This window comes from Hibiscus syriacus, unplaced genomic scaffold (assembly GCF_006381635.1).
Source record: "Hibiscus syriacus cultivar Baekdansim isolate YM2019G1 unplaced genomic scaffold, ASM638163v2 tig00110833_pilon, whole genome shotgun sequence".
Lineage (NCBI taxonomy): Eukaryota > Viridiplantae > Streptophyta > Magnoliopsida > Malvales > Malvaceae > Hibiscus > Hibiscus syriacus.
The window spans coordinates 788,203-801,520 of record NW_024062884.1 but is presented as its reverse complement, the minus strand read 5'-3'; the positions used below and the strand labels follow the sequence as shown (position 1 = coordinate 801,520).

Below are 13,318 nucleotides of genomic sequence, written 5' to 3'. Positions count from 1 at the left end.
AGGCATTGGATTCGAACCTGACAGGTTCCCCCCCCGGTCGAGTTGGGTTGAATTTTTTTAAAAAAATCAGGTTCGAGTCGAGTCAGATTCGGGTTTAGAGTGAAAAATACTCGACTATATCCAGAAAAAAATATAATTTTACATTATATATTTAGGAATAATTACAAAATATCCCTCTATATATTAACTTTTTTCAATTAAATGAATATTTTTATTAATAAAAATAATATTTTTATTATTATTTCGGGTTGGGTCGGGTGGAGAGTATATATTATGCAGGTTGGGTCGAATTTCGGGTGAATTATCATTGTTCTCGGGTCAGATCGGATGGACAAAAATTTGATTCAATCCGACTATATTCATCCCTAATTATATTATTTTTTATCACATCTTAATTTTCATAATATTATTCTCAAATTTAAACCCTAGCAATACACCCGTAGCAGCCACAAGTCACAAAGCATGTGTCCCATTTCATTGTGGCCACAGCCCAAATTCCGCCAGAGCCGCATATCTTGACTCTCCATTATTCCACATTTACCACGTGTCCCCCAAAAGAAAACCTTCAGTAATTGTTTTAGTCAATTAATATATAAAATAATAAAAAATAAATAATAATTACTAGCATTTTCAAATACTTATAAAATAATTATTAAATTTTATTATATTATTATAAAATATTCATTAAATTTATTAATTATTATAAAACAATTTTTAAATTTCTCAAAAAATTTAATATTCCATTATATACAATATATGTTTTATAATATTTTGATAAATTTAATGATTATTATAAATTTAAAATAATGATAAATATTATTTTATATAGTTTAATGATAAATACTCTAAAAAAAGTTTATTTTAAAAAATAGATATTTTTAACCAAATTAAAAGAATAAAGAAAAGCAAGATTCCACCTAATAAATATAAGTCACGCGTTCAGCCCACCGTCAGGCCTGTGATTAGTACCCTTAAACAAGGGTCATTATTGTTTAATTGATTTAATAAATAATTTATTTAATGATTTATTGATATATTATGGTAAATTTCTCCTTCTCTTATATTATGCGCAAGCCAAGCAAGCGCACCCAACCGCTTTATTTCATTTGGCTTTCTTCCTTCTCCCAAAATAATCTTTCAGAATTGTTTTTTTCCTTCTATTTTTTAAAATATAATTCTAATAATTTTCTCGCAGATTTTCATCCGTATCGAGGTACGATTTCCTTTACCTCTCTTCTTGTTTTCTTTGTTTAATTTTTGTTTATTTTGGTTGATAATTTTTGTTAGTTAATTCTTTTTGAACCCACTTTGATCATGGAAAAAATTGTTTATCTGAGTTATTTTTGGTTATTTTTATGTTTGATCTTGATTGTGCTTGATAATCTGTAATGATTCCAGGTTGTGCTGTTGTTTATCATGCTTAGATTCTCTATTAAAAATATGTAGTTGTAAGGGATGTTTTTTTTAAAAAAAAATCCAGTTAAAATTGTTTTCTTAGTTGCGATAATGAACACGAAGATCACAAGCATAAGATATTTCGTTGTTGATCATCGCATTGACTTGACTTAAAATATGACCAGTGATTTTTTTATCTTGATGTGGTCGTTGTAGCTGAAACCAAGAGGTTTTGTTGATGTTAGATATTTGAACTCTGTTTAATTCAATGTTATGTTCCATAGAATTGATTGATTTCTTCTAGAGATTGTTCTGGGAATCGCGATTTAAAGGTTTTTAAAACTGATTCGAGCTCATATGTTCTTGTTTTTCAACGGGAATGCTGTGACATATGTAATAGTTGCTCGGTATATAATTTTTTTTTTTGACTTACGGCATTGGGTTCATTCCAAAAGGTAAGGGAATAAAATGGGCATCGTGGCATATTATTTCTCGAGTCTTGTTGCTATCGGTGTTTGTTTAAAAGACTTAATTTCTGAAGGAAATGGAAAATAATTATCATAATGTGCTCCCTTGGGGCTCTGTAAATTGACTTTAATTTATTTGGGTTCAGATGCCAGTTCATAGTTGAATTACTTGTAGTTCCTAGCATGCCCAGTAACAGCTTCTCAGAAAAGATGCTTTAATAGCTACGATATTCTTGATTGCATTAGCAACAACTAGGTTTAGATCTTTTTCTTTATGCAGATTAGGGACTTGGTGTTTCATTCTTGCCCCACATCCTGAGTTTGACCTTGAGCATTAACACCAACTAGTATGCCAGTTTTTGAACAGTAGCCCGTCTATATCTGAAGGTACGAGGTTTCCTATTATCCTCTTCTGAAAGAACCTTTTTGGAAGTAGTTAATTACAAGTTTTACATTGATACTTGTTGCAGCTGTCTGCTTCTGGGTGAAATGTGTCAATATCTGTCAGCAATTAATATTTCCTCTTTCTATTATCTTCTTCCTCGTCATGTCTTGAGGAATGCAGCACCTTCATCTTTAGTTATATTTCCCATCTTAATTCTCCAGGATTTTATCAACGTGTTGGCATAGCTTCAAAATGTGTTGGCATATATTTAAGCATTCCTTTAAATGAACCATAAATAGGTTTAGTAGAGTTGGTAAATCGTTTAGTGTGCCATTTCTGCTTTCTATTTTCTTAATTTCAAATGCTGTTGCAGGGAAGCTTTGTTGATCGGAAACTGAAGGAAAGATCTCTATATCTTATTAAAATCATGAGCACTCACTGTAGAGTTATAAGTTGGCCTTCATACAAAGAGCAAGTAAATGGTATTAGAGCTGCCACACTAATTTGCAGAATTCTTTGTCCTCGTTGAATATCCACTTTAATCCAAGGTCCATATTCTCCATTGACTGGAGATTTCATGAAAATGATTAAAAGAAAACTAAAACCTAATGGTGATAGTCATGCTATGATCTGAAACCCATATAGTGCTTGGTGTAGAGTGTCAAAGTGGGGTTGAGGTTGAGGAATTGTGAATAGTATCTCTTTTATATCGTGGTTTGCAGTTCTAAGATGTAATGACCTAAGAATACCTAAGAACCCCAGGGGCATCTCCGTAAAAATTCCTAAGAACCCCAGGGCCATCTATGTAAGAATCCCTAAGAAAACCAGGGCATCTTCGTGGCTGTTACAGTTCCGGCAGTCACCCAGCTACAGTTTTTGCTGAAAGATTGATTTGAAGTGTAGGACATGACGATGGATTTGCTGAAAACATTGAGCTTAGTCATATGGCCTCTTATGGTGTAAAATTGGATGCTTGGATGATGACCATAGTCATGTAGTTGGGATTGAGTTTCCTTGCATATGGTCGATGTAGTAGAGCTATGTGCTTGAAAATATCTACGCACTGAAATCATGCTCTAGATTCCTGTGAAGAGGTATGACTATGCAAACAGTACTGGGATTTTTGTGATCATTTAAGAGCTTTATAGCTTCAGGTTTTCAAATTTTATTGAGGTGGAGGTGAATATGTACTTGGATGTAATGATTTAATTAAGTCAACACTTGACCATGGTTGCTGTTAAGATGCATGGCAGTGGACTGTTGACAAGGAGCTGAATGATTATTAAGATCTGGTTGAACCATGTGTGGCCGATATGGTTTCCTGTAACTCGATATGAAAGAAATAAATGGAGTTGGGTTTGTGGGACTTTTCCTGGTTGTTTGTTAGGCTTTCATCTTACTTAACCCATCTCTTCGAGAGGAGTGTTTTATTTACGTGTTTCGTAAGTTTCCGTATTGAGGTTAAAGTCATCATCTTGATTTGTGTTCCTAAAGCTTCATGGTGAATCATTCAACAATTGTAAAATATGTCCTTAAACTAATTGCAATTTTTTGTACATCGCTGAACTTAAGGCTATTGACGCTTGCATTTTAATTGAAGTACATAGTATATTTTCTATCAGTACTTGCCTAATCCTCTGACCTTGGAAGCTTTCAGAAATACATTCAGCCAGACCAATGTTCCTAAGATATAATCCTTGTCAACATCTCTACCTCAAATGTTTTACATGGTAAAAAAAGTTATTGTAGGAATCAATCTAGACCTTAATATTGAAGCTGTATCCTCTACAATTAATTTGTAGATATACCTTATTTCTTGCTATTTCATCTTTTTTATTCTTTGGTGCTTTTCATATAAAAAACAGAATCTTTGGTCGTAGACGATACATTTAATTTCTTTTGGTAAAGCTATTCTTTAAATGATTGTTTTTTGGAGTAAAATTTGGTAATTGCAGCAGGCTAGATGTCCGTGCTTAAGAGACAATTTATATGCCCAAATGAATTTTGATTGTAATTCCTTATGTTGGTGAATATTTTCAAAATTGTACCTTCTCTTCTATTTCACCCCAAATCTCCAAGGATGCTTGCTTTTGCTACTTATTACTGCTCCATGTTTTAAACTTTTTCCTTAAAAGTTTACTGCATATTTTTAAGTTAAAATCTTCATTTGTTTAGACAGGGTTCAATCTCTATGCTTTTGTTTTCTTCTATCCTCATTGTAGATAGGTTTTGTTCCTCCCTTACAGAGTGGAAGCTCAATATCAAGGAGTTTATTTCCTATATTGATTTTTTCTCTTTTGCCTAACTAAAAAACAATGATTTTTTCTTCTTAAAATTGTTTCTACTAATTTCATAATTGGAGTGAAAGGCGTTATTCTTCTGCTGTTCCTTTGGCTATGAATTGTCCAGCCATATTTGGTTAAGTGATGACCATTTTCATTCCTTCCATCTGCTATTAGCTATATAAATCAGTTCCAGGTGATGTACTGATGAGTGAGTAATCCTGCTTCTACTAGTGCTTCATCTTCAAGTCTGAACCTAAGGTACTTTTGTGTTGGGCTTAAAGGGTTAGTATTGGCATCCAATTTGAAGCCTGCATTAATTGCTACTCCAGTGTTCCTTATTTTTCCTTTACCTTTTCCCTCTTTGTTTCTTGCCCCAGAATGTTGAGGATGCTCTCTCTAATTTTATGGAGATAGGCAATATATAAGGAGCAGATAAAAGCGAGAGATGGGACTATGGCTGGCATGCTGGTTTTTAAGAAGACCATAGTTGGGTAACTGGGTATTTAGGGTTGTTGAATTCCTATTTGTGAAAGCATACTGTGAAAATCACTCTAAGCGATGAGGAGGGCTTTGCACCAGCATCCATTTTTCCTATTCCTTAGAATCAGTCCATACGTGATTCCGTTGACCTATTAATGCACAGTTTTGATTAAGTGGGCCAAAGCAGAATGCTATTGTAGTTGTTCAAATTCTACTTGTAATGCCCTTTTTACATACTAATTTGTGCATGTGCATGTGCATGTATGTATATGGCTGACTTTGTCTGCTGGGGCGTCTGCACTGGTATATATAGAGAGCTTAACTTATGCCTGTAGTTCTATTGTTATTGGTGCTTGTAACCTCATGTCTTAATAAATTTTTTATAGCGTGTTATAATAGTCATTTCTTTTAGAAGAATAAGCACTTGGAGTTATGAACAAAAACAAAGGTACCTTAATACTTGATATATCCCTGCTAGTGGCAACTAGGAGATGAGATTCTTGGAGTTGCCTTTGTTTGCATTTTGCTGCAGATACATATATCCTAAGCGTTATTGTGTTTGTTGTGACAGAAGTTTAGATTTCTTCAGAGCTCTGGAAATTCTTTATAAGAAACAGAATCTTGTAAATGCAATATGTTGATTGGATGAATGACATGTACATGCTAAGTGCATCCTTTTTTAAAATATTTTTTAGGTTATTAAATATTAATTAATTTTTACTTCATTTTTTTATCTTTGATTGTTCTTTTTTTTAGGTTGACTTTTCTTTTGGAATATAACTTGCAAGGGATTTGGTTATGGGGCATAGACATATATTTGGCACCTCCCAAATGTTTGAGGGTGAAAATGAGCAGGGCTGGAATCATATGCATCCGGACCAGCCTTATGCAAATCTTGGTATTGTTATTTTAATGCATTGACTTTTTCCTTTTATTTTTAGGAGAATAAGTTTGATGCTGATTAAGAATAGATAATTATTTACACTATGATGAAACTTGTTTGCTAGGCAGGTTGAGGTTGAACTTGTCATATTATCCTATCTAGAAAGAATGGCCTAGGTTTTGACTTTTGAGAGGATCCTTATTTGTGCTCTAGCTTTTGTTCTAATGGCTATTGCTGCCTTATGTTTTGCTTGGCAGTGAGGGCAAGTACTACAGAACATGGTTCCTTCTGTCCTGTGGAAAATATGTCTGTCGATGCAGTGCATATTTCTCCTCATTGGAATCCTGTCCCTAGGTCCAGTGGTTATGCTACCTCAAGCCACAATGTTGAAGCTCCGCAATACCAATCTGATGCTTCAGGCCCATCCCTTGATCTTATTCTGCATCCGTCATCCCCTGGAGCATTTGATGCATCCCCTAATAACTATATGCGTCATGCTTCTTCTTCCAATTATGATAGACATTCTCTCCATGGAATCGAGGGTGGTTTTGTTGATCTCACAATGGGTGGTGGTAGAGGGCCTCACAAGCGCAAAATCCCTGGATTCCCGTCAGTCTGTGAAAGGGGCAGTTCAAGCAGATATGTTGGATCTGGAAGTTCATCTGATCTTCCTCTATCATCCGACTTATGGCAAGAGAAGTCTAATGTAGATCCTCAGCACATGCACTTGGATCATGTTGCCATGCCTCCGAGTTATAGAGGCAATAGCCTTTCAATTAGGGGTGAGGGTTCTATGAGGAATGTGAGAAGCCGTCCAGCACTTGATCTTGAATCCAACCTAGTTAGGAACCATTTACCAAGCAATCCTTCTCACACTTCCTATTCTACAAGCCACACAATTGACTGCTCTAGCTCTGTGGATCTCTCTGGTCAAAGCTCTAATGTTTTATCAAGGGAGTGGGAATGGGGCCATTTGAGAATGTCTCCTATTCATGGAAGGATTCAAGCTTCGGGTAAGTTAGTCAAGCGTTTCTCTGTTATGTTTTAAGTCCTCCATCATTTCTCAGTCTGTTACTGGTGAATTGCAGATCCAGGTGTTTTTAATCACGAGACAAACCACTTTCTCAGTGGTAGCAGCACTACGAATTCTTCTATAGAGGTTGAGGGGCTTCAGCGTGATTTCGTTCTGGGTAGAAGTCCCGTTCTTCCTCAGAGTTTCCATGGCAGCTCAACACAATCTGTAAGGGGTACTCGCACAAACTATTCTCATAGATCTACCCCAGCTTTTAGGGCTTCTTCCGGCAGTGTGCGATTAGGACACGCTGAACCCCAGAAGAGGGGATTCAGATTGTTGCTGGAAGCTATTCCTCCAGGCATCCTCGACCATTATCAGCTATAACATGGCGTAATAATGACAGGATTGGAAGGTCAAGGGTATTTAATGACAGATATCGTCCTCCAGCTGATGATGCAGCTTTCCATGAACGATTTTCGTCTGAGGTATTTAGTGCTTGAAGTAAATATGCTCTTGCATTTTAAATTTTCACGGGCTTAATGTCCTGTAGTGATAGTTTGAAAGTTAATTCTAAACAGTTCCAGCATCTTTTCTGCAAGTAATGGACTGTTTCATGGTACTTTTATCGCTTCATAAGTATCCTTCTTTGTTGATTGATAGCGGCCTGTTCTGTTGACCAGGCCCGACTTCTAATCTAGCCAAAATTTCAAAACGAAGTGTTTCCAATGGGAGATGGGAAAAATCTATTTGATCATCAGCTTGCCAAGTAACTTTCCTGATTTAACGAGTCATTAGCTGAATGTTGTAATTTGTCATCGTTCTGCAGGGCTTTATGATTGTGGACCGCTCAGCCTTTTCCGGATCTAGAAATATGTTCGATCAGCATAGAGACATGAGGCTAGACATAGACAACATGTCTTACGAGGTATGTTCATATTTCCCTTCCCTATTTAGGTGTTAGTTCATTCTTGTTTTGCTCCATAAATGACCCTGGATGATACGCTTGATCAGGAACTACTCGCATTAGGGGAAAGGATTGGGAGTGTTAACACAGGTTTGTCCGTAGACTCGATATCCAAGTGCTTGACGGAAACAATTTACTGCTCTTCAGATCAAATCCAGGATGAGAGCTGTTGTGTGATCTGCCTGGTAAGAACTTTTATCATGTTTGAAACAAAAATATCTTGCGTCATGTGGAACCGGCCACCACTCGGCAACTTACAGCCTGTACTTCGATCTTATAAACTCGAACGGGAAGTTCGAATATCTGACAAAGCTTTGTAATGCACAGGAGGAATACAAGGACATGGATGAAGTCGGCTCGTTAAAGACGTGTGGACATGATTACCATGTTCCCTGTATCAAGAAGTGGTTGTCAATGAAGAATGCATGTCCGATCTGCAAAGGTGCCGCTGTGGCCGAGGATAAGGAGAAATAATGACTTGCATTGTGGTTTACCATTTACCATTATTGTACATATATATACATTTAGACATTTGGCCCAACAAAATCAGACGTTTCATGATAAATAATTATTTTTAGTTATATCAAAAGTTGGCATAGCATATAGTAACACAAAATGAAAGGGGAATCTTAATAGAAACAATAATATTGCTTAGCATTAATAATTAGGGTAAAAAATGCAAATGGTCATTCGACTATGAATGTTGTTTCATTGAGTCTCTCAACTATTAAAAATTATAAAATGATCCTTCGATTATAGAGTGTTATTTTGTTGAGTCCCTCAACTATTGAAAGTTATAAAATGGTCACCCAACTATTCATTATGCTTTAGACTCATTTTTTCATTAAAAAATTTATAGTTATTTGAGTTGAATGTTAACATGATGATTGGGAAATGCTAGCGTTTGAGATTTTGTGATAAATTTTATCATATTACAGTCAAAAATTAACGTTAAGCTTAAAATATCATCGTTTTTAACGGAAAATGCGAGTCTAGAACATAATGAATAATCGAGTGATCATTTTGTAACTTTAACAGTCGAGGGATTCAACAGAGCATCATTCTATAGTCGAAAGACTATTTTAAAACTTTTAATAATCAAGAGACTTAATAAAGTAATACCCTATAATCAGGATCATTTACGTTCTTTGCCCTTATAACCAAATGAAATACTTAATGTATATAGAAACAAAGGAACACAACAGATTTTTTTTATTTTTGAATTGAAAGAGAGGATTAAAATGGTTACAAAACTAGTCTCACATTAGAGGGGCCGTGAATGTTTCGAGAGAGCAAAGGGCATACAGCTAAGGGTGGATCCCTCATATGTTGTCGTTGAAAAAAGCAGTTTTATCAGCCCACTTTGTCATAGCATCAGCCGTTGAATTTACTTCTCTTGGAACCCATTTAAAGGTTAAAACCCAATCATCAAAAAGCATCTTGTAAATAAGAACGGTGAAGAAGATGAACTTCACGGTAAAAAGAAGAAACCCTAAAAAACTCTCTCTCTTTAATTCCCAATTTCAGTAGCTTTTCACTGAGGTCCATGCAAATCAGTTGGAATTTAGAGATTTGGTTTTGTTTCCTTACCTTTTCTTTTTTTCCCGTTGATCTAATGATTTTTCAAATTTGATTTCGATCTTTTAGGGCTTTTGCATGCTGATTCTGTAGCTTAGTTAAAGCTATTATATTACATTTTTATTGCAAGCAAACTTATAAAGTTCCTTCTGTTTTCAACACTATCTTCATATGGGATTTGATCAATCAATTTGGGTTTTAGTGGATTTCTCATACATACATCCACAAGTTTCTGGGTTTCGTTAGCCTTGTGGATCACACCTTAAATCTTTTGGTAAAGAATGATAGATTTACATCTTTCGTAGAAATGTTTGTATGCACGTAGTTTTGTTTTGGGTAAATTACCCCGTTTCTCACTGAACTTTACTTCTCTCCTATTTTACACACCGTACTTTCAATTTTTATACTTTACTCACTGAATATTACAAATTGAATCATTTCGCTCACTCTGCCGTTAACTCTCTAACGGTTTGGTCCCAAATTTCATGAGTTGATTTGCCTCGACATCTTGGGTCCGAATCTGACCTCCATTTTGTTGGAATTTGCTCGAAGTTCACGAATCAGAGATTGAAAGTGAGGAAGCTGAAAAGTTTCAATCGAGATTCATGGATTTTGGGACATTTTCCGGTGAAACAACCACCAAATTCGAACTCAGGGTGTTGAGACAAACCAACTCATAAATTTTGGGATAAAACGGCCGCCATCAACGACGGTCAATAGTGGTCAAAATGATATGGTGGCCGACGGCTGCAACGGGAGGAAATAAGAAGATTCGAAACGACCTCGTTTTGGTGTATATTTGAGTTTTTCAAAAACGATGTTTTTATGCTTGTGTCATGTCATAACACCATTAAAAAGTTAACGGCAGAGTGAGCAAAATGATTCAATTGTAAAGTTCAATGAGCAAAATAGTAAAATTAAAAGTACGGTGAGCAAAATAAGAGAAAGAGCAAAGTTCAGCGGGGAACAGTACAATTTACTCTTATTTTTATAGAATCTTTTGTGTACAAGTATAGATGAGTTGAGCCTGATAATCACATCAAAATTTAAGCAACTTTGAAGTAGTGGGAAAGGTATTTTGATTCATCCCTTTGGCCTAGTGAAAGTAACAGGTTGAAGATAAGTATTGAGTAGCTAGCTAGTTGTGTTACTTACATGCGTAATTAACTCGGTTTCTGTTAATCCGAATGGGAAACGATACTATTTACGAGACCGAATCGAAAGGGTTCGATCCCGGATCGATAGTGCTGCTCTGGTTGTTGGGGGTCTACTGCTGCATTCCTTGTGGGGAACTATGTACTGTACTTGTATGTGCAGAGGAGTCTTCCTCCTTGAAAAAATAAGCTGGTATCGAGGAAGAAGATGAAGAAAGAGGGGCTGAAGCAAGGAGTTTCTGCACCAGGAGAGTAAGGATACCCGAGGCCCGGTTTCCCCGGTTTTCCGTGTTAAAAACGGTATGTTCATGACTTTGTCCCTGTTTGATCCACACAGAGTTGCTTCTTGTTTAACTTTCAACATCTTAATTAGAAGATAAGTAGCGTTTATTTATCTCATTTCTAGTTTATTTATCTCATTTCTAGTTGCATGTACTCAGTTTCCTTTCTGTTTTCGATTTGTTTAAGCTTCAAAGAAATCTGTCAATACTGATACGTATTCGAACAAGGAATAATACGTAAATATACGAAAAAAGTAGAACATTTACTATATTATTATTCATACAAAATACATAAAATCCATATACCAATCAATATGCTATTCAGTTTGATCACAACTAGCAATCATTCTTTAATGGTAGTACCTTAGAGTTTAGACAATGTAGATAACTTTTTTAACATTATTCCACTGTATGATACCACACTGATAAAAACATGGACGATACACCGATAAGCTATTCGAATTCTTTCGCTATATAAAGCAGGACATGGGCGGTAAGCACTCAGGCACCACGGCCCATGGTCTGTTCACCGGGAGGGATCATGACCAGCACAGGCTGAGCATTGTGCCCCGGGTGAGGCAACCTTCGACGAAGCTCGCGGCCTTCCTGGCAAAGAGCACATGCATGGCAGAGAACATGCGTTGCAAAATCACAGGTCGACTCACAGTGTTCACGTTGCACCTCGTCTTCCACACAGCTTCCACAGCATCCACATGACCTGTTAAGTGCCTCACAGGTACCCTGTTTTTTCGCAAAGAAAACCGCGACAAATAAATCTTTGAAAGCCCTCATCTAGTTGATTCTATGCATAATTAAAACACAAATCTAGAGGATCAACAAACTCCAATAGATCATAGGACATTAGAAACATCAAAACAAAATCAAACAAGGTTATACAGACATGTTCCAATCGGAAAGGAACATTGAACGAACAAAAATCCAAAACCACAAATAGAGTTTCCTGTGCTTTAATGAGCTAGTTAAAATTATATCAATAAGCTTTAAGAGAAACGTGATATTTAAGATTAGATTTGCTTGCCTCAAGATTAAACTTGCGACGAATTGCAGTTCGGGTAGGGTATGAAAACCATGGAGCAAGACAATTCCAGCCAAAAAAGGAACTCCCAATCAAGTAAAGACCAGAGTAAGGCAAGCAATGATTTGCAAACGTACCCGGTGCAGATCCAAGTCGTTCAACATTGCTTCCATACAGCACACAAGGGGCCACGCTTCCGAGTAGACCTGGCCGAAATATCACAATTATTCGAATCAAAAGCAAAAATAGGCACTACATAACTGGAAAACTAGATTCACAAACAAATGTGTAGAACATTTTAATTGTTCTTGTTTGAGAAACAAATGATCATTGAAAATATGAACAACGTTAGCTGAAAGAAGCAAATTCAAGCTTCATATGTATCTATGTCCAACATTTATGCTCATTATTTCATAACTATATATCCATATAATCCTTATAAGAATATGAGTTGGACCATCCATTCTAAAAATCGGAATAACAAAGATTGTATAAAATAAAATGCTAACCAACGTAATTGATCATATACTTAGAACAGAATTACGATTATTTTACCCATCCTTTTAATCATCGCAATTCATGAAATCATAAGTTGTCTTTTGATTTTCCTTTTCTTTCTTTCTTGTTACCCTCTAAAATCAAGTTCTCTATAACCAAAGAGAAATCAGAATTACAGCTTTAATTCCAAACCTAGCTATTATAATTTGGCCTCTAAACGCAGGAAAAACCCCAAATTTCTTAAACGATTAAAGATCCCAATCTCAACAAATTCGAAAAACATCAGATCGATCTAGAGAATCCTCGATTAAAAACAAATAAGAAACTTACAAACTTCAATGTCACTGCTGCAAAACTCATCGTTACGGCCAAGACAAGCAAGGAGGGAGGAATCCCACTGGGAGCGGCCCATTGGTTCTCCGACAACACTCCCGCGAACCAAAGGCAGCCCATCGGCGGTCCACCCAAACCCACCAACTTCTGCCACACCGGCGGTCGCCTCCTTTGATTTGTTAACATTTAGTTTCTTCTTCTCATCTTCTTCAACACCGCCTTGTTTGCTCAGAAGAGGGCTCGATTCCTGTAGGTCGTTGTTGATGCTGCCATCATCGGTAATTGCCATTTTCCCTTTTTTGATTCGATGATGGAAGAGAGAGAGAGATCTAAACTCAGACTTAAATATTCGATCTTCAGAAAGCGCGTGAACTTAATTAATTAATTAATCTTTACTTTCCTGTATTAAGATTTAAGACGGAATTTCTCTCTTTCCGTAGGGCCGAAGCTAACTTCTCTTTATAAAGGATAATTTTGGTCCAATACCGAAGACTGGTTAATTATTTAATTTAATATAATATTAAATCTTTTATTGTGATAACTACAGCATTTGTTTAAAGCGAC

The 13,318-nt window shown here is 36.1% G+C and overlaps 1 protein-coding gene and 1 pseudogene across 1 annotated transcript; one reads left to right on the top strand and one right to left on the bottom strand.

Moving 5' to 3' along the window:
- The first annotated feature begins 1,943 nt into the window (after nucleotides 1–1,943).
- On the top strand, nucleotides 1,944–8,462 carry LOC120143093 (annotated as a pseudogene).
- Nucleotides 8,463–11,217: 2,755 nt separating this feature from the next.
- LOC120143096 (cell number regulator 8-like) lies at nucleotides 11,218–13,154 on the bottom strand. The gene is made up of 3 exons (XM_039157509.1): nucleotides 12,752–13,154; nucleotides 11,927–12,129; nucleotides 11,218–11,628 (listed from the first exon to the last, which is right to left on the bottom strand). Exons 1-3 carry the CDS (start codon nucleotides 13,041–13,043, stop codon nucleotides 11,389–11,391), a joined length of 735 nt encoding a protein of 244 aa, XP_039013440.1. The 5' UTR covers nucleotides 13,044–13,154; the 3' UTR covers nucleotides 11,218–11,388.
- Between the last annotated feature and the right edge of the window lie 164 nt (nucleotides 13,155–13,318).